The following is a 20,580-nucleotide window of genomic DNA, read 5'->3' as shown; positions in this document are numbered from 1 at the left end:
AATTCTATTAAAATCGAATTACACTGGCATACAAAAGATGGGAGCTGCTTTAGATGAAAAGAAATTTGAGAGATATAATGTCTAAATATGTGCTTGGTCTTTGGATTCTGATGCAAATAAAGCAAATGGAAAAGGACATTTTGAGAGAATTGGGGAAATTTGTGGATTTACTAGTAAAAATTTTTTTTTAATGTTTATTTTTGAGAGAGAGAGAGAGGCAGAGAGTGAGCAGGAGAGGGGCAGAGGGAAAGGGAGAGACAGAATCTGAAGCAGGCTTCAGGCTCTGAGCCATCAGCACAGAGCCCCATGCGGGGCTCAAACCCACAAACCATGAGATCATGACCTGAGCCAAAGTCGGACACCTAACCAACTGAGCCACCCAGGCACCCCTTGATTGTGGATTTAGATGATACTAAGAAATGATTTTGTTTGGGGTAATAATGGCATAGTGGCTGTGTAAGAAAATGCCCGTGACTTCTTAGAGAGTTCTGCCAAGCCTGTCGAGGTAAAATGATAGGATGTTGGGGTTTTGCTTTAAAAGGCTTCAGCAAGGGGCGCATGGCTGGCTCAGTCAGAAGAACATGAATGCAACTCTTGATCTCGGGGTGGTGAGTTTTAATCCCATTTCAGGTGTAGAGATTACTTAAATGAAATTTTTATTTTTTTTTATTTTTATTTTTTTTTAAATTTTTTTTTCAACGTTTATTTATTTTTGGGACAGAGAGAGACAGAGCATGAACGGGGGAGGGGCAGAGAGAGAGGGAGACACAGAATCGGAAACAGGCTCCAGGCTCTGAGCCATCAGGCCAGAGCCCGACGCGGGGCTCGAACCCACGGACCGCGAGATCGTGACCTGGCTGAAGTCGGACGCTTAACCGACTGCGCCACCCAGGCGCCCCATTAAATGAAATTTTTAAAAAAAGAGTCTTCAGCAAAGAAAATAAAAGCAAAAAGTGGTGGATAAGGTAAATGTGACAAAGTGGTGATACAACTGTATGTAAGAGGAACGCGCCCTTTTATTCTGAAATACATTGCCAAATTGCACTGGAGCAAATTGTGCTGATTTACACCCCCACAAGATTTTGAGCCCAAACTCTCCCATCCTCATGGACATTATTCTTTCCAACATTAATTAGCATGACAAAGGTAGAATGCTTTTTAATTGGTGAAGATAAGCAGTTTTCAGATGTTTATTCGCCAATTTTAATTGTTTTGTGTGGGGGAAGAGCCTTCTTACCATTAAAAAAAAGTATTTGTATTTTCCTAAGTTTTTATTGATTAGTAAGATGTATTTGTGTAGTTTTTCAGCCAACATGTATGTTACAAATGACTTGCTCAGTTTATCATATTTTTTTTCAACTTGGTTCATGGAGACTTTTGGACAAACTGATCAATATTTTATGTTTTCTGACTTTGCTGTGATGATAAACTCTTTTTCCAGCCTCCAGGATTATACAGCGTGTTTATAACTTCAGCTATTTTTAAGGTTTCATTTGTTGCATTTACTTTTTTTTTTTTTTTTCGCATTTACATTTTTAATCCGCCTGGAATGTATTTATGTTTTAGGCCAGTTTCTGGCTGCTCTCCCAGAAAACAACAATCAGGGGTTGCCTAGCAACCGCCACTTGGGTCGGAATTCGGCTTGAGTGGGAAGAACAGCTTCATTTCCCTCCGAGTGGACGGCAGCCTTAAGCGTTGCCTAGTAACCCTATTTCTGAGGCTGTGATTGGAGCCTTCACGCGACCCTCCCCCTCCATCTCCTCCCGCCAGAAAAAAAAAACTGAACTAGAAACCTAATCTCTCCGTTAGAAAACTAGGGCAGCGTACGCGTTGCATAGCAACCAGGCCTTCTGACCCTCCCATTGAGACCAGAGTCGGAACTGGCGCCTCGCTCAAACATGGCGGCTGACGGTGCCTCTTTCAATACGTGCCACTCTCCACAGTCCCGACAATGATTCAATCTCCCCCGTCAGGCTCCTGAAGGGGTTCGCTATGCGCTTCATCTCGCTCGCGGTGGGTGCGGATGAGGATGGAGGTAGAACCAACGAGCCCTGCGTGCCCCGCACAAACATGGCCGCCCCGCGTCCAGCAGCGCAGCTGAGACGTCCGGCGCCGGTGCATGCGCAGCGCAGGCGCACTTCCGCTCCTCCCGCAGAAGCTGCGGCGGCAGCGGCGGTGGCGGCGGTGGCGGCTGCTGCGCGGGGCATGGTCCCCGGGTCGGAGGGCCCGGCCCGCGCCGGGGGCCTCGTGGCTGACGTGGTGTTTGTGATCGAGGGCACTGCCAACCTGGGGCCTTACTTCGAAGGGCTGCGCAAGCACTACCTGCTTCCGGCCATCGAGTGAGTGCCGTTTCCGCGACTCCAACCCCGCCCTCCGACTTTAGTTCTCCACAGCCTCTTGGCTTGACCCCGACCTTTTACCTCCGACCCTCACAGGTACTTTAATGGTGGTCCTCCTGCTGAGACGGACTTCGGGGGAGACGTGAGTCTTGGGACTCCTGAGTCTGAGGGAGGAGGGCGCCGGGGACCGGACGCCTGAGTCGGAGGAAGGAGGGGGCCGGGGACCGGACTCCTGAGTCTGAGGGAGGAGGGCGCCGGGGCCCCGACTCCTGTGTCTGCGGGAGGTGGGAGGTGGGGTCCCAGATGAAAAGTTTCTCTGTCCTCTTCTCCCAGTATGGGGGGACCCAGTACAGCCTCGTGGTGTTCAACACGGTGGACTGCGCTCCTGAGTCCTACGTACAGTGTCACGCTCCCACCAGCAGCGCCTATGAGTTTGTCACCTGGCTCGATGGCATTAAGTGAGCTTCTTCTTGTGCTTGGGGTGGGGTGGGGGGGGGGGACCCTGTGAGGGCCCATGAACCGATGGTGGCTTGCCTTGAGCTTCGGGAACCATCCCTTCACACAGGGTGGCTGAACGGTCGGGGAGGGAGTTTTGTCCCTAAGTCACTTCCGTGGTGGGTTCTGTGTGCTCAGCAGTTTTGCCATCCGGTTTGGAAGTAGAGCAACCTTCCCAGTTTAGGAGGCCTGCGGAGCGCCAGCGCCCACCTGTACCGTGTGATTCTCCGCGTGGTTTCTGCTGTGTCTCATCTGTACTCCCGTCTTCCTTTTTCAGAGGGCTACCTTGAAGCCTGAGTGCAAGGCGGGTGGGACTAGGCCAGGATATAGACCCCTCTGTGCTTTGGATGGGATTTTGAATGTTCGCATTACAGGCTTTTTCGGGTGCAGACAGCCTGGGGTCACATCACGGATAAACCACAACAGAACTCCGAGATCCAGGAGTCCCTGCTCCCTTTGTGCCTAACGTAGCTTATCTCCTATTTCTTTTTTCTTAATGTTTGTTTATTTATCTTGAGAGAGAGAGAAGGAGGAGGGGAGGGGCAGAGAGAGAGAGAGAGAGAGAGAGAATCTCAAGCAGGCTCCCCACTACCAGCACAGAGCCCGATGTCGGGCTCGAACTCACAAACCGTGAGATCATGACCTGAGCCGAAATCGAGTCAGAAGCCTAACCAACTGAGCCACCCAGAGGGCCCTCTCCTGTTTCTCTAAAGGGAAGACGTTAATGGTACTTGTGTTATTTGCTTATCGTATTTCTTATTGTCTGTTGCGTTACAGAGTATTCCAAAACAGCGGCTTGAAAAAATAAATGTTGACTATTTGATGCCATTTCTATAAGTAAGGAATTCAGGAGTGGCTTAGCAGGATAGTTCTGGCTCAGGGTCTGATGAGGTTGCAGTCATCTGCAGGACTGGAGGAGCCATTTCAAGGTGGCTGCGGCATGCGCTCCCAAAGTGGCAGCTGGCTTATCTCAGACTGAGCAAACACGACAGATCAAAGAGGAAGCTATGAGGGTTTTTATGATCAAGTTTTGGAAGTCACACAGCATTACTTTTTGTCACGTTCTGTCCAGTTTAGAAGTCAGTCCCGTTCAGTGAGGGGGAGTGTGAAGGGAGGCGAATGCCAAGGGTATGAATACCAGGAGTGGGGGCCACTGAGGGACCTGGCTACCATGACTTCGTAGACATTCTCTGGGAATCACATTGACTTGATGACTACTTAAGACAGCACGTGGCACTTAAGTGCTTTGTTAGTTAGTGGTTGCTATTGTTTCCTGTGTCAGTTTCTTGGTTTGTGAATGGATAACAGTGATCCGTATCTTGGTGCTCCTGGGAGGATCCCAGGAGCTAATCTTTTTATTTTCTTACTTATTTTTTATTTATTTATTTGTTTATTTTTATTTTTTTTTATTTTATTTTTTTTTTTAATTTTTTTTTTCAATGTTAATTCATTTTTGGGACAGAGAGAGACAGAGCATGAACGGGGGAGGGGCAGAGAGAGAGGGAGACACAGAATCGGAAACAGGCTCCAGGCTCTGAGCCATCAGCCCAGAGCCTGATGCGGGGCTCAAACTCACGGACCGCGAGATCGTGACCTGGCTGAAGTCGGACGCTTAACCGACTGCGCCACCCAGGCGCCCCACTTATTTTTTATTTTTGAGAGTGAGAGGGAGAGCAGGGTAGGGGCAGAAAGAGAGGGAGACACAGAATCTGAAGCGGGTTCCAGGCTCTGAGCTGTCAGCACGGAGCCCAACGCAGGTCTCGAGCTCAGGAATGGTGAGATCATGACCTGAGCTGAAGTTGGACACTTAACCGACTGACTGAGTCCCCCAGGGCGCTCCCCGGAGCTAATCTTCATACCGTGCCTTTGTGCTGCCTGGCCCCAGCTCTGATCTGTAGTTGGAGTTCATTAAAGCGCACTAGCTCGTGGCTGCTGTTCTCTTCACACGTCCGTGCAGCAACTGTTTGCAGGGTTCCTGCTTTGTTCCAGGCTGTGTGTGCTGGACTGGGTGCTGCACGTTCACTGGGAAGTTGACACCCAAGTTTGACCCCTCATGGTCATCGGAGTTAGTGGTCCGGACAGAGCAGCATTTCTCAAGCTCAGTACTGTTGACGCGTTAGGTCAAATCATTCATTGTCCTGCGCCCTGCAGGCTGTTCAGTAGCCTCCCTGGCTTCTGGCCACCAGATGCCAGTAGCCACTTCCCAAGCGGTGACCAAAAAATGTCTCCAGGCATTATCAAATGTCCCCTTGGGTCAGGGTCGGGGGGCAAAATCCACTCCAGCTGAGCACTGCTGGGATAGAATGTGGTGAGGCTTGAATAATGTGACATGGGGGTCCTTGAGGCCCAAGTTCATGTCTGATGTCGCTCAAGTCCCTAGCACCAAGCGCGGGGTCTGGCGCGAAGGAGGTCTAAGGAAAACCGTGCGGAAAGAGTGAATGCGTGAGTGAACGTGCAGAACACACGTAATGGTCCTTAATGATTCTTCCCGGTGAGCCGTGAGCTGCGGGACTCAACTCTGATGTCCCTTCCCTGATTCTGGCAAGCCGCCAGTTGCTCCCCCACCCCCGTCCCGGCCCCACGCCTTTGGACTATGCGTGTCTAGGTCCCTGGTATTCCCCTGCTTTTTGTTTCCAGCTGGGGCCTGGCACCCAGAAGGCCCCAGGAGACCATGACTGAGTAAATGAATGAGTGAAAGCCATGGAGAAGGTCATCCCCAAGAAACCAAGCCTTCTGGTGGGTGTTTAAGTGTCAGGAAAAGCAGTTCAACCCCCTTATTTAAAACTTTCCATGGTCGGGCGGGGAGGGGCACCTGGCTCAGTCGGAAGAGCACGCGACTCTTGATCTTGGGGTTGTGAGTTCAGGCCCCACGATGTGTGTGGAGACTAGTTAAATAAGTAAAGACTGAAACGTTGAAAAAACCAAATAAATAAATAGATAAATCTTTCCAAAGCATCTGGAAGAGAAGAGGGAAGTAGTTTCTGAGCACATTCAGCACATATCCGTGCCTCCCCCTTAACCATCTTAGAATACACTGTACTTTTAACCAACTGAAAAAGCTTTGTATGCTGTGTGCTCACTGTGGAGTCCTCCCAGTCAGCTGATAAACATTTTAAGCCATTATCTACCGTTCACAGCGGTCATTGTTTTACCAAGTCCTATGTAACCATCTCGCTCTGGTTTCTGTGACGTTTCCGGGAGGTCTGGCACAGAGATCACAAAGAGAGTCAGCGGGTTTTGTTCCCACTCGGAGAGGAAATCTTATCTTCTCCCAGAATGTCCGCAACTTAAGTTACAAAGCAGGCGATGTGACTTTTGAAACGTCCTTGCTTTGGGAGGATTTATTTCTGCTGTTCCATTTCCTTTCTTTCAAGAGAGGTGGGTTTCCCCCCTCCTCCTCTGCAGCAAGTGACCCAGAATCCAAAGCAATAGAGGTAGAAAGAAAAGAGCCCTGAGCGTTTTCTCCCTAGCATCGTGACAGTCTGTTCGTGCATGCCCGCGTTCGTTCATTCATGCAATGGATGTTTGTGGAGCAAACTGTCCTAGGCCGTGAGGAGTTGGGGACATGAGACAGGCCAGGTCCTGGCCCTCCAAGAGGGGGTGTTCACGTGGGGTGAGCAGCTGGGTGGGGCAAGCCTGGCTGCTGTTCGCATTCATTCATTTCGGCCAGTACCTCCAAGGACTTACTACCCCGTGAAAGCGGGCGGTGCAGACTCAGGGTGTCACATCAGCAAGGGGCCTGGGAAGCGGTACAAGTCAGCCCACCCGTGACACCAGGGCACTGGTATTTCATCTGATTTCACGGTTCGCATCGTTGAGGGGCTTGTTTGGAATGCAGGCTCGTCGTAAACCTTATGGTATTCGAAACCTGCCTTGCAAGTGGCCAGATTTTATTTCTTCCCCCTCCTCCCGCTCCGTTTTCCAGCATTTCTTGATTCCTGGGCAAAACATTCGTTACATTATCTCTCTGAGCTGGTGGCAGCTTACACTCAGGAAGGCAAAAAACAGGTTTTAGAATCTTGAAGTGATTGGCCAATCACGCTTTCCCTCATAAATTACTTTTTAAGTCAAGGCAAAGTTCACGTAACAGAGGTGATTATTCAAAGAAACTTTTTAAATGGCTTATTTATTTTTGAGAGTATGCAAGCGGGGTAGGGGCAGCGAGAAGGGGACAGCGGCTCCTAAGCGGGCTCCATGCTGACAGCGGGGAGCCCGATGTGGGGCTCGAACCCACAAACTGTGAGATCGTGACCGGAGCCGAAGGCAGATGCTTAACCCACTGAGCCACCCAGGCGCCCCTGGGTGGCTATCTTAAAGTGAACAATTCAGTGGCATTTCATAAGTTCACACAGTGCAGCCACCACCTCTGTCTGGTCCCCAAGCATTTCTGTGCCCCTAAAAGGAGCCCTGCACGCGGGGCAGCAGTTGCTCGTATCTCCACCCCCACTGCCTTCTGGCCAGGCCCAGCCCAGGGAACTTTTGGCTCAGAAAGGCCCGTGAAAATAGTGGTTTGATTTATTCAGGAACAGAGAGCGGTGGCAGGTTGGATGTAAGGCTGGTTCATTCATTGGGATTTGCTCCAACTCTGTGGTCTCGAAAGTTCCTTTGCAGAACAGAGTGTCAGTGGTAAGGAAGAGGAGGGCTGGGAGCTGGGCGGGGGTGGGGTGGGTGGGGTAAGGGGTAGTGCAGTGAAGGAAGGCTTCAGGCTCCGAGCACACACGGCGTGGAGGGAGCAGAGGGCAGAAGCCTGAAACTGGAAAGAGTCGTGCAAGACCCCGGCTAAGGAGCAGGGGGCTCGAGCTGCCGTGGCTGTCGGTCTGGCTGCTGGTGCACCATTCACTGGTCCAGGAGGCATTTTCTGAGGCCTTGTGTGTCTTCAGACACCTTGGGCACGTGCTGAGATGGTTCAGGCCACCTGGTCCACGTCACTGAAGGCCGTCCTGGCTCTGGGTGTGCCACGGAGGGAAGCTTGCTTTGTCTGTCGCAGTATCCAGTGAGGAGGGATATGATTGCGGGGTGGGGCGGTGCTAAAGTCAGGTGGCAGGTGAGTCAGTCTTCCTGGAGGAGGGGATTCTGGGCTGGAGGCGGAGGGGTCATAGGATGGATAAGCAGGGATTTTCCTCCCGGGCCAGAAGAGGGCTGGCGTGTGGTCATGGGGCGGTGGGTAGCACAGGCAGAGGACTGGTTATGTGGCAGATTGCGGAGACCAGGGACACGTGAGACATTGTGGAAGACGTACCCACAGAAGGATGGAGCAGGTAGTTGGGCAGAGTCCGGGGCACAGAGGGCCCCGGATGCCCAGATAAGAGCTTGGCTTTATTCTGGCCTTAATGGACATGGTTGGATCGGTAGCTGTTTGTTTTCAATTTTTTTTTTTTTTTTTTTTTTTTTAATTTTAAGTAAACTATGCCACACATGGAGATCGAACTCCAGCCCCAAGATCAAGCATTGCATCCTCTACTCATCGAGCCAGCCAGGCCCCCATGGCCATTCAGGGCCCCCCCCCTCCCATTTTAAAGAGAGAGGGAGAGAGAGCACCTGCGTGCACAGAGGAGGGGCAGAGGGAGAGAGAGAATCTTAAGCAGGTTCCACACCCAGTGCAGAGCCCGACACAGGACTCCTTCCCATGACCCTGGGGTCATGACCTGAACCGAAACCGAGTTGGACTCTCAGGGTCGCCTGGGTGGCTCAGTCGGTTTAAGTGTCTGCCTCTTGGTTTTGGCTCAGGTCTTGATCTCACAGTTTGTGAGTTCGAGCCCCGAGTTGGGCTCTGTGCTGACAGTGCGGAGCCTGGTTGGGATTCTCTCTGTCTGCCCTCTCTTCTCTCTCTCTCAAAAATAAACATTAAAAAAAAGAGTCTGACACTCAACCGAGCCATCCGGGTGTCCCCCCGACAATTCGTTTTTAACTCATGTTTGCCAATGTCTCCCTCATGTCAGACTCGGGGGGCGGGGGGTAAGAGAGGACTCAGACGTGTGCATGTGTGGCCCCAGTGCAGGGGCCACACAATTCAAGGGGACAGAGCCCTCAAAGCTCCCAGAGAGGGGCCCTACCTGCACAAACGTTCCCTGTGGCAGAGTCAGCCTCACAGCCATGTGACCTGAAGAATCGTGACAACAGCCTCACACAGATAGAGGCCTTCCCTATGCCGTGCCCCACGGGGGATGGGCTCTGGTGACCTGTCTCCATGTCAGATGCAAGAGAAACCGGGGCCTGTGTATTCGTTTCCTGGGGCTGCCATAACGAAGCAGTAAAAACGGGAGCCACAGAAAGGTAGTGACCCACAGTTCAGGAGCCAGAAGTCTGCGATCAGGGTTTGGGGCAGGGCCGTGCTCCCTCTGGAGCCTGTAGGGGAAGATCCTTCCTTGCCTCTTCCAGGGTCTGGTGTCCCCAGGCGGTCCTTGGCTTGTGATTGTGTGACTCCGGTCTCCACATGGCATTCTCCCCATATTTCTGCGTCGTCTTTCCTCTGAGCATGTCTGTCTCCGTGTCTACGTTTCCCTGTTTTGACCATAAGGTCGTGGGTCATACCGGATTAGGGCCCACCCTTGGACCTCAGCATAGTCTATAACTTCTGTAGACACCCTGTTTCCAAATAAGGGTGCATTCTGAGCTACTGGGGTTAGGATTTCCATATCTCTTGTGGAAGGGGACGGACACAGGTCAGCCTTCGATGCTGGGAGGACAGCGGAGGCCCCCATATTGGGCTGGCGGGGAGCATGGGCTGGGGCCAGGGCTGGCTTTAAAGAGGGAACAGATGGGGCGCCTGGGTGGCGCAGTCGGTTAAGCGTCCGACTTCAGCCAGGTCACGATCTCGCCGTCCGTGAGTTCGAGCCCCGCGTCGGGCTCTGGGCTGATGGCTCAGAGCCTGGAGCCTGTTTCTGATTCTGTGTCTCCCTCTCTCTCTGCCCCTCCCCCGTTCATGCTCTGTCTCTCTCTGTCCCAAAAATAAATAAACGTTGAAAAAAAAAATTAAAAAAATAAATAAATAAATAAATAAAGAGGGAACAGATGGCCCAGAGGGGAGGTGTGCAGGGATGGGGACACAGTACGGGATCATAGGCCTGGTGTCTGGGGCTTTTCCCCGTTCTGTCCTCTGACAGGGCCTCTTGCGAGAGGACCTCCCTCACAGGAGATGACGGGCGGCCCCTGTCCTCACTCTCTGGGCCCGGCACTGTGTCAGCACCGAGGATAGAGCAGGGAGTGCAAGTGTCCCTGCGTGGTGGAGCCTGGAGAGGAGGGCGACACGCAGGTGCAGGCTCTCCAGGTGTGGCCTGGGGGCCGCCGGGCACCCCCACGCCCCGGGGCTGACAGCCTGGCCTCCTGCAGGTTCATGGGTGGGGGAGGCGAGACCTGCAGCCTCATCGCCGAAGGCCTCAGCACTGCCCTGCAGCTATTTGATGACTTCAAGAAGATGCGGGAGCAGATGTGAGTGTGCCCGGCATGTGGGGTCCACGTGGGGCCCAGGTGTCCCTTTCTACCTGGCTGGGAACTCTGGCTCGTGACTCCGCCTACTGCCTCACCCTGGGGGAGCTGGTGGGCCCTGAGTGCTGAGCGCTGGGGGTGGCAGGCGGGAGGTGGGAGGCGTCCCCTGGCCCATGGCCGGTCTCAGTGTCCTCACCGGGAAGAGCAGCCTGCTGCGGGTCCGTCTCCTGCTTCCCCTGCCAGCCGGGCAACCTAGAGGGAGTCAGAAACCTCTCTGGGCCTCCGTGTTTTCAGCCGTAAAGTGGGGCTTTACTCCCGACTCGCGGCTCTGCCGGTGCTGGGTCTGTCCCTTCTCAGGGCCCCCGTTCTTCCCGGCTCCACATCTTTCCTTATCCCTGGCAGTGGCCAGACACACCGCGTCTGCCTCCTCATCTGTAACTCGCCCCCTTACCTGCTGCCTGCTGTCGAGAGCACCACGTACTCTGGGTACACGACGGAGAGTCTCGTGCAGAAGATCGGGGAGGTGAGGACTCTTGAGTGTGACGGAAGGGCACAGGCTGGAGTCCCAGAGCTGCGGGAGGAGAGTGCCGGGGCCCGGACTCCTGCGTCAGAGTGGCCGGCTCTGCTGACCCCTTTTGGAAGAGCTATAACCCAGAATGCCCTGGGGCAGCACCTCCAGGTCTCGTGGTCACTGGTCTCAGAGCCCGATGGGAATTTGGGTTTAGGGCCCAGCAGGTGCACTTACCTGGGGGTTGGCCCCCGGGCCCCCACCCCGACCACTCGTGCCTTCTCCTGCAGCAAGGGATCCACTTCTCCATCGTGTCTCCCCGGAAGCTCCCTGCCCTGAGGCTTCTGTTCGAAAAGGCGGCTCCCCCGGCCATGCTGGAGCCGCTGCAGCCACCGACAGATGTGAGCCAGGACCCCCGGCACATGGTGCTGGTGCGGGGGCTGGTGCTGCCGGGTAAGGCCCGGGTGCCGGTGGGACGGTGGGGGGCAGCCCCCCACCACGCTCCCTCTGACTTAGATTTCTCTCCCTTCTCTCGAACCCCTTCTCACGGGGCTTGGTCGTCCATCCTTCACTCTCAGTTGGGGGTGGCTCAGCCCCAGGCCCCCTCCAGCCAAAGCAGCCTGTGCCCCTGCCTCCAGCTCCACCCTCAGGCGCCTCGCTCTCAGCAGCCCCCCAGCAGCCTCTGCCCCCGGTCCCCCAGCAGTACCAGGTATGGATGTTGCCAGGAAGGGGACATGCTCCTGGGGCCTAGCGGGAGCCCTGGCCTCTCAGGAGAGACCTAGCAGGATGTTGGGGCTTGTGGGGTGATGGGAGTCTCCACGGGGACACCAGGGTGGGTGGGACTCTCGGGCCGGAGAGTCATGTCCCCGTGGTGTGATGGCAGCCGTGAGCTCCTGCTGCGTTGTAGCTGGCGTAGCTGTGCCTTGTGGGGGCACGGTGGCATGACCCCACGGGGCACCAAGACTGGGGTGCGTGGCCCTCATCACCTTCTCCCCACCCAGGTCCCTGGGAACCTGAGCGCAGCTCAGGTGGCTGCCCAGAATGCGGTGGAAGCCGCCAAGAACCAGAAGGCTGGGCTGGGCCCACGCTGTGAGTCCTGGGGCCGGGCTGCGGGGTGGGCTGGGGTCAACCAGGCCTCTCTGCACAACGGTCCCCACCTCTTCTCTTGGTCTCTCCCACAGTCTCACCCATTAACCCTCTCCAGCAAGCTGCTTCAGGAGTGGGTCCCCCCTTCAGCCAGGCACCGGCCCCACCACTACCCCCGGGGCCCCCTGGCGCCCCCAAGCCACCCCCTGCTTCCCAGGCCAGCCTGGTCTCCACCGTGGCTCCCAGCCCGGGCCTGGCCCCACCCGCACAACCTGGGGCACCGTCCATGGTAGGTGCTCGCACGCCTGCCCCACCGCCCTGCTCCTTCCAGCCGCTAACAGAGCAGAGGCCGAGCAGCTCGCCTTCCCGAGGAGGGTGTGAGGGCACATAGGTCTTGTTCTGAGTCTTCGGGTTCACGGGGCTTGTGCCACCGATGACCGAGACTGGAAGGTGTGGGGACGGAATCGTGGGTGGGGCTTTGGCTCCTGGAGGGGGAGAGTGGCTGAGGACTCTAAGGGATACCGGAGTCAGGGCATCATGGACATTCAGTCCTCAAATCCTACAGAGGTTTATGGTCCTAGGGACCATCGAGTCCTTGAGAAAGGAACCTGCGTTCCGTTCTTCCCGCCGGTCTGTCTGTGCCTCCGGTTGTGCCTCCCGAGAGACCCTCTGACCCTACTCTGTTGTCCTCCCTCCCCCCTCTGGCAGGCGGGCACAGTGGCCCCAGGCGGGGTGAGCGGCCCTTCCCCAGCCCAGCTGGGGGCCCCGGCCCTCGGTGGGCAGCAGTCAGTCTCCAACAAACTCCTGGCCTGGAGCGGGGTCCTTGAGTGGCAGGAGGTGAGTAGCACGAGGAGCCGAGTGGCTTTCGTGGCCCGTTAGGACATGGGACTGGGCCGGGGTCCCTGTGGGGCCGTAGGACTTGTCCTGAGGAGAGAAGCCTGGGACTTTTCACTCAGGGTTTGGGACTAGGGAGGTAGTGAGAACTGTGTCGCAGGTGAAGAACCAAGAAGTCTTAGGTTCAGGGTCGGGACGGATTCAGGAGATCATGGCATCCAGAGCTTGTGGGATTGGTGGTCTGGAGGAGGGGCCCAGGGCTCGTGGGACTTACGCCAGGGGAGCCCATGTGCTCTGGGGCTCCCAGCCTAGGGCAGAAGACGTTGAGGGGACTGGGGTTCAGGGCCCCTTTCGCCGTGACACGTGCCACTTTTCCGCTCAGAAGCCCAAACCCGCCTCGGTAGATGCCAACACCAAGCTGACGCGGTCGCTGCCGTGCCAGGTCTACGTGAATCACGGCGAGAACTTGTAGGTGCCTGTGGGGGTGGGGGCTGGGTGGCCCGGGGCGTGCGCCACCCTCCTGACACCTCTCCTGTGCGGCCCCAGGAAGACCGAGCAGTGGCCCCAGAAGCTCATCATGCAGCTCATCCCGCAGCAGCTGCTGGTGAGTGGCTCGCGAGAACGCCGCCAGCCCCTGCCCTCGTCCCTTCCCCGCCCCCCGCCGTTCCCTTCCCCACTCAGCGTGCTGGCTGGCCCGTGTCTCCCCCAGACCACCCTGGGCCCTTTGTTCCGGAACTCAAGGATGGTGCAGTTCCATTTCACCAACAAGGACCTGGAATCCCTGAAAGGCCTCTACCGGATCATGGGCAACGGCTTTGTGAGTCCGCGTCTGGGCGGGACCCGGGCACCTGTAGGGCTTCTAGAACCTGGTGTGGCGAGGGGCCACCTCCTCCTGCTCCTCCTTGTGGGGAGGTGACTGCTTCATCGTCCTCCACCAGGCCGGCTGCGTGCACTTCCCCCACACGGCGCCCTGCGAGGTGCGTGTGCTCATGCTCCTGTACTCGTCCAAGAAGAAGATCTTCATGGGCCTCATCCCCTACGACCAGAGCGGCTTCGTCAACGGCATCCGGCAGGTCATTACCAACCACAAGCAGGTCCAGCAGCAGAAGCTGGAACAGCAGCGCGGGGTGAGTGACCCTGGCCCCCGGCACCCGCCCCCCCCCGCCACGGCTGCCTGCCCCCCCTGAGTGTCCGGCCAGACCCCCGGCATCCCTCCTGGGCTCCACTGCCAGTGCCCACCGTTCTCCAGGACACGGCCACCTGAGTTCAGTTCCATCCCCACGGTTTCATGTGATCTTTGTACCATTTTCCGTGTCTGCGTTAAATCTCTGAGGCTGCCCCCTCTTGGGGACTGGGGAAAGTAAGGTTTAGTTCCCAGACCACCCACTCCCAAAGAACGTTCCTAGCTCCTCACAGGTTCCCCTTCAGGTCTCACAATGCTCCTCCCCACCCCAGATGCGGAACCCCCCACTCCCACCCCCAGTCACTGACCTGCTCCCTGTCCCACACAGATGGGGGCACAGCAGGCACCCCCCGGGCTGGGCCCCATTCTGGAGGACCAGGCGAGACCCTCACAGAATCTGGTGAGGAGAGGGCTGATGGGGTCAGGGCCAGGGAGGGGAGACCCCAAAGGACACTGTCATCTTGACCTGACCTCGGAGGCCAAGGAGTGTGGGGGCTCTGCCTCGTCCCTCACCCCCATCTCTTCCCACCAGCTCCAGCTCCGCCCACCACAGCCCCAGCCTCAGGGCACCGTGGGGGCCTCTGCGGCCTCGGGACAGCCCCAGCCCCAGGGTGCTGCCCAGGCCCCCCCGGGCGCCCCCCAAGGCCCTCCTGGAGCAGCCCCCGGCCCCCCCCCTCCTGGACCCATCCTTCGGCCTCAGAACCCTGGGGCCAACCCCCAACTGCGGAGTCTTCTCCTCAACCCACCGCCGGTGAGATTTAGGGGTGGGGGGCAGATGGGAGCCACAGGGCCTGGGCCCTGGGCCCTGATGTTTCTGGTCCTTTTGTTTGGGAGGAAGGAGGTTGTCTATGATCAGAGGGTATGAACAGGCCCCAGGCAGGCCGGCTCTTTTGTGTGTCTTACATGGGCTTCTTTTAAGATTCCTTTGAAGAAAGACCACCCCTGACCCCCAACCACTGGATGAGATGTTTTCTGGGCAACTTCTGTGCTAGAGGCTGCTTGGTGGGGCGGGGGGGCTCTCTGCTGGGGTCTTCTGAGCCACTTTCTTTGATCTCCCAGCCCCAGACTGGCGTGCCCCCACCCCAAGCCTCCCTCCACCATCTCCAGCCACCAGGGGCTCCTGCACTGCTGCCCCCACCACACCAGGGCCTGGGGCAACCCCAGCTGGGGCCCCCCCTCCTGCACCCACCACCCGCCCAGTCCTGGCCCGCACAGCTTCCCCCAAGAGCTCCATTGCCAGGTAAGGAGGTCCCTGGGGAGGGCAGGGGTCTGGACCAGGTATCCCAGCAGCCCCTGGCTAGAGCCTCAAGACCAAGGGCTCCTGGGAAGTGAAGTCCTGGATTCAAGAATGGAAGCTGGCTCCCCTTGGTTCTTGGGAGGCTCTGAGGGCTTCTGGAGAATACAGCCCAGGGGATCAAGACCTAGTGGGACAAGAGCTCTTTCCGTGATTCCTTTCCTGCGTGTCCTGGGGCTGAAGGGAAGCATAGTCTTAGGGCCAGAGAAGTATTTGGGGGGATGGCCTTGTAAAGGCTCATGGGAATCAGTACATTTGTGCCCTGACGGGGCCAGAAGGTGCCTCTGATGGGTCCCCCTGGGGCTTCCTAGAAAAGTCATTACCTTGGGCTCCTAGAGGAAGAGGGAGGAAGCAGGCCCAGGGCCCTTCAGGGCCCCAGGGACTACTGGGAGATGCAGTCCCTTCCCCACTGCCCCCCAGGTCAGATGCTGCTGAGCGGGGGTCCCCGGGGCCCGGTTCCTCAGCCGGGCCTGCAGCCCAGCGTCATGGAGGACGACATCCTCATGGATCTCATCTGAACCCCCGACACCCAATAAAGTTCCTTTTAACACACGCCCCGGCTCCCGTCACTGACGTCCCCCAGGACTGGGCAGGAGGACACCTGGGGGGAGACCTCTCTGTCCTTGTTCTCGCTTCAGCAGATGTCCCTGAGGTTCCGGGCTGGTGACGCCAGGGCCTCAGCAGTGAGTCAGGCAGTCTGGTGCAGCCTGGCTTGGGGGGGACACGGAGGCAGGCAGGCACAGCTCACAGGACTGCGTGCCCTCGTGGAGGTAGGGCGGGGACTGTGTGGGCCCGGAAGAGGCCTCTGAGCTGGCCGGGCTCAGCAGTCTTGGGAGAGAAGCAGGAGTCAACGAGGCTGGGGAGGAAGGAGGCCAATGGTGATCGAGGTGCGGGGACAGTGGGAAAGCAGGAGAAAGCTTGGGATGTTCAGAGACACGAGTCCGGCCTGAGGAAGGAAGGGCCTAGAGAGGTGGGCAGGTGCCGCGTTGGGAGGAGGCCCAGGCTCCACATGGGGTGACTCGAGGTTTGTCCTGGGGACTCAGAAGAGCCACGGGAGGCCACATGCAGGGAGCAGGCCGGGGTCAGCCCACTGTGAGAAAGGGCCTCTGGGTTGTGGAGTGTGACAGGGCAATCAATACCAGGCCAGGAATGCAGGGAGGAGGCTAGGGTAGTGGCCTCAGGGGGAGAGAGGCCAGTGGAGGGGCTGGGACTGAGTCAGAGGGCCAGCAGGGTGAGTCTGGGGACTGGCACGCCATGTGAAGGGAGGAGGGGTGAAGAGGTGGTGAGTGGGCTTCTGGCCCGGGGGTGCCGTTAGATGGGGGAGCCTCCCTGAGTGAGGGAAGCGGGAGGAACCAGTAGTGAGCGCTGACGGGTCCAGGGAATGTCCAAGGCACAGGTGACGTGTTGGGAGTTCAGGATGTGTTCTTAGGGGACGGTGTATGTTTGATTGTTGAAGCCACAGGAGCGGACAGGGTCACATATGAGGAGAGGGCCAGCCCCGGGTCCCAGTTAGAGCCTGACCTCCCAGGGCTTTAGACGGGGTGGACGGTGCCTGTCCCGGAGAGGGAAAACGTGGCAGGGTACAGGTTTGGAATGTGGCGAGGCAAGAGCCCCAAAGAGCGTCCTCAGGCGCCCAGGGGCATCTGGGTACAGACACGATCTGGAGTACGAGGGTGGCCCGGCATGGAGGCAGAGAGTTCACAGCCTGTTGTCAGACTCTAGACTAGCATTGCTCAGAACGTGGTCCGTGCCTGGACCACCAGCATCCGTGTGGTTTGGGACGCTGGTGAACATCAGATTCCTGGGCCCTGTCATAGGAGAGAGGTTGCGATCTGGTGGCCCATGGGCCACTCTGCAGATGAGTTTTGTTTGGCCTTCCCTGTGTTAGCATACGTAGCATTTTTTTCCTAACGAGTTAGTTGTAAAAATCGGGATAATTCACAGACACGCGCACACACACACACACACACACACACACACACACACATACACACATTCAGACACACACACACACACTCACACACACAATCTACAGCCTTGGCTCCTCTCGACAAGTCAGAAGTTCTGGCACCTCGGGCCCGCCCTCCTGCCTAGCAACAACGGGCTGGAGCTGCCCCCGTCAATGGGGCGTGTGCTCTCTGGTTCGCCACAGTCCCCACCACTCCTGCTTGGCTCCCACCGCGAGGCAGAGGGTCATTCGTTGCCTTTGGGCTTGCGCTGTGGTTGTTCCCAGGGTAGTGATCAGAGGAGAGTGAAACCTTTCTTGTACCCATGTCTCTATCAAAAGTGGCAAAACGAAAGAGAGACCGAGAGGGCCACGTGTTTCGAGAAAAATGGGAGCGAGCCTATTTCTTTGTGGAAGTGAAGAGTATGCCTATGTGCTTAATATGCAAAAAAATCGTATCTGTGTTGAAAGAATACAACCTGAGACGTCATTATGAATCCAAGCACAGTAAGAGCTTCGACCAGTACACGGAACAGACGCGAGACGCGATACTCAATGAACTGAAAAAGGGCCTCAAACGTCAGTAGGGTTTGCTTCAGAAAGCAAGCAGGTCATAGACGTGGCGTGGCTGCGAGACGCAGTTCCAGAGTAGCGAGAAAAGAACTTCCCCGGGCATTATAAACTCCACAGACGGCGAGTTTATCAAGGAGCGGGATGACGCATCCCGGACAGAAACACACGCCAGTCGAGACTGTCGCTTCAGCCAAACGGACATTTGTGTCGCACCGTGAGTCGAAGATAAACCAGAGGATTTCCAAGTCCAGTCGCTTGAAAGAGTCCGATCATTTGTGGCCTTTTCTGTCGTCGCTCACAAACTATTACTGCCAGCCGGTTAGCTTTATTTATTTGTGGTGTTGAGGATTTTGACGTGACCGAAGAAGCCTGTGACACGGTGCCGAGGCAGGCCCGGCACTGGGAGCTGAGCTATTTTTTATGTACCGAGAGAAATGACGAGCCTCACATAGACTGGCGAGAATTCCTAAGCGCGGCGGCAGACAGGTGTGGTGACCTAATGACCTGTGTCCCGGGGAGGGGGTGGGCATTGTCAGGACTCCTCAGTCCCAGGGGGCAACATCTGGCCAGGACACAAGCCGGCTCATTGCCTCAATTGCCAGGAATCGAGTCGCGTTCAGAAAGTACCCGGAACACACCGCGGACGTCCTCGACACGACACCTGACTTTTAACCGTGGGCAGGTTGAATGTGAACTTGATTGATGTATTTTCCAGAAGCACTGTGACCTGGTCGTCACGTGATGGTGTGGAAGGAACCTGAACAGTTGAAATCTGTCCCCTCGGTTCCTTTCCAATGAAGCGAAGGCCACACCCCCTGAGAAGGTCGGTCAAAGACTTCCGGTGGAGGTCACAACCCCTCTGAACACTGTTTCTCTGCAAAGACGTTCACACACAGCTACTTGAATGTATGATCGTGTTTGCCCCGTCCCGGCAAAGATGGGGAAGCCGTCGGCAAGGAGTATTTTTCCTTTGCCACGGTTGGGTTTCCAGAAGCGAAAGACACGGCCTGGACCGCATTCGCCCAGACTGTGGGCTTCAAGACCAAATTCCCCTAAAGGCTCTCTGCATCCAGACTTTGTGAAAAGGAACTGACACTGCGCGGTTGGCCTTTGCGGGTTGCTGTTGATCGTGTGAATGCAGACCCGAGCAGTTGCTGAACCACAGTGCAATAGGGTGCTGGTTTCCTAGATGTGATTCTGGTGAAGATCACAGCCGTACAACTCTCCCCAGTAGTTGTTTTGAGTCTCTGTGTCTGGAAGTACCCACGCCTGCGAACGGCTGTTTTCCGTTACAAAACTGAATCAAACGAAATACCGTTCCCAGTTCAGGATTCAGGGTTGAATTCTAAACTGCCCGTCCCGTCCCACCGTGACATCCAAAGGCCTGACGTTGACCTCTCGGTGCGGAAGGGATGATGTCGGCCTTTGGCTTCAAATCAAAGGAGCAACAGAAGTAACGAAAGAGAAAATTTTAATAATTAAATATTTCTATTTTTCAATCTGTATTTTTTCAATTTTGAATTTGAAATATGAACGCCAGTATCACACATGTTTGTATTGTGTTCCGTGCATTCGCCATCGTTCAGTAAAGATACAATTTGATGATATTTCTGGCCGTCGACTTTTGTCATGCCTGGCTAGTTCACTCATTTATGTGGCCCGCCTGGCCCCCGTAGGCATTTGAGTTGACCGTCCTGCCCTGGCTCTGCTGAGTGAAATCTGGGGGAGGGAGGGAGGCTGGGAATCGGCCACCTTTGAACGAACTCCCTGGGTGACTGTCCTGCAGACGAAAGGTGGAGTGGGAGACGCCGGTGGTAGTTGAAGGGCAAGCGGGTGACATTTCCCAGGCAGCGTGTGTAGCAGGGGCTTTTGAAAACTCAGATGGCTTCAGGGACCAGGCAGGTGATGGAAATGCGTGAAGCGGACGGGTGGAAGACAATAGGGAGTGACGGGGACCGTGGCGAACTTGTCGAGTGCTTGCCCCACCTAACGGCACTCAAATTGCAACCAAAAACACTGTGAGGACCAAACAAAATCCGCTTGTGGGTCTGACGAGGCCACCGGGCCGCCATTTTGCGACCTCTGGAAGAAGGAGAAGACACAGGGACAAGGACAGCCCTGGGACAGAGCCACACGTCAGGTTGGGCAGGGAGCCAGGAGGCAGGAGGACGAGGCGAGTGTCGTGGAAGCGGAGTGTTTCCAGGAGGGCGCGATCGCCACGTTGGCCGCAGAGAGACCGGGAGGGAGCAGCCGGCGCTGTTTCCCCCTGGCCGAATAGCCCTGCAGGTTGGGGTCTGGGAGAAACTGATCGAAGAGAAACGTTTCCAGTCGCTCGTTTGTCCGTGTCTGGCCAGCGAGGGCCTCTCGACCTCAACACCCGGGGACGTGAGCCAAAGGGACCGTCCTGACGTATTCACGGGTGCGTGTTCCCCAGGTGAGGCAGAGGAAAGCCCAGGGTTGCTAGAATGTCCCGGGAGAGAACGTTTAGACCCCTAGGGCTCACCTGCTCACCTCACGGTCCGTACAGGGAAAGACGGTCGGCTAAGTGCTTAAGCGCCCTAGGACCAGCCAACACCAGTAACGGGTCTTTGGGGAAAGGTTTTCTCTGAGCGCAGGGTAGTATCGAGGCTACTATGTAGAAGGAAATGGTGGAAAACCTTAGAGTAACAGGGTCTAAACGCCAGCTCCCACACCGATGAGCTCTGTGTCTTTGGGTAGGTCCCCACGCCTCTCTGAGCCTCAGTTTTCCCTTTGTCAAGTAGCGGCTTCCCCACAGGATTGAGCATGAGACAGACTCAGCACAGTCCTCCCCACAGGAAAGCTGCTCTTAGCTTCTGTTGTCCTCACTGGCCCAATGTGCTTTGTTTTGCTTTTTAGGTTTATTTATTTCTGAGAGAA

The 20,580-nt window shown here is 56.2% G+C and overlaps 1 protein-coding gene across 11 annotated transcripts; it reads left to right on the top strand.

Moving 5' to 3' along the window:
* Positions 1-2,135: 2,135 nt before the first annotated feature.
* Positions 2,136-19,289, top strand: MED25 (mediator complex subunit 25). 11 transcript variants are annotated; one of them, XM_045441798.1, is made up of 18 exons: positions 2,136-2,339; positions 2,436-2,481; positions 2,673-2,797; positions 10,164-10,262; positions 10,662-10,782; positions 11,058-11,220; positions 11,346-11,476; positions 11,769-11,856; positions 11,949-12,142; positions 12,562-12,690; positions 13,070-13,155; positions 13,234-13,291; positions 13,397-13,504; positions 13,626-13,814; positions 14,199-14,270; positions 14,403-14,621; positions 14,930-15,110; positions 17,581-19,289. In XM_045441798.1, the coding sequence occupies exons 1-18, from the start codon at positions 2,206-2,208 to the stop codon at positions 17,694-17,696; spliced, it is 2,259 nt and encodes a 752-aa protein (XP_045297754.1). In that variant the 5' UTR covers positions 2,136-2,205; the 3' UTR covers positions 17,697-19,289. The 11 variants fall into 11 exon arrangements, with proteins under 11 accessions (XP_045297754.1, XP_045297749.1, XP_045297755.1 ...); XM_045441793.1 differs by having other exon boundaries at positions 17,452-19,289; XM_045441799.1 differs by lacking the exon at positions 17,581-19,289 and adding an exon at positions 15,585-15,717.
* Positions 19,290-20,580: the final 1,291 nt, after the last annotated feature.

Source organism: Leopardus geoffroyi, chromosome E2 (genome assembly GCF_018350155.1).
Source record: "Leopardus geoffroyi isolate Oge1 chromosome E2, O.geoffroyi_Oge1_pat1.0, whole genome shotgun sequence".
Classification (NCBI taxonomy): Eukaryota; Metazoa; Chordata; class Mammalia; order Carnivora; family Felidae; genus Leopardus; species Leopardus geoffroyi.
Note: the sequence above shows the minus strand (reverse complement) of the source record. Positions and strands in the feature narration are given on the sequence as shown.

Coding starts and splice junctions, on each gene's coding strand:
- MED25 (XM_045441791.1), top strand. CDS start 2,206: ATGGTCCCCGGGTCGGAGGGCCCGGCCCGCGCCGGGGGCCTCGTGGCT. Junction 10,783..11,057: donor TCGTGCAGAAGATCGGGGAG/GTGAGGACTCTT, acceptor CTTCTCCTGCAG/CAAGGGATCCACTTCTCCAT. Junction 13,505..13,625: donor GGATCATGGGCAACGGCTTT/GTGAGTCCGCGT, acceptor GTCCTCCACCAG/GCCGGCTGCGTGCACTTCCC.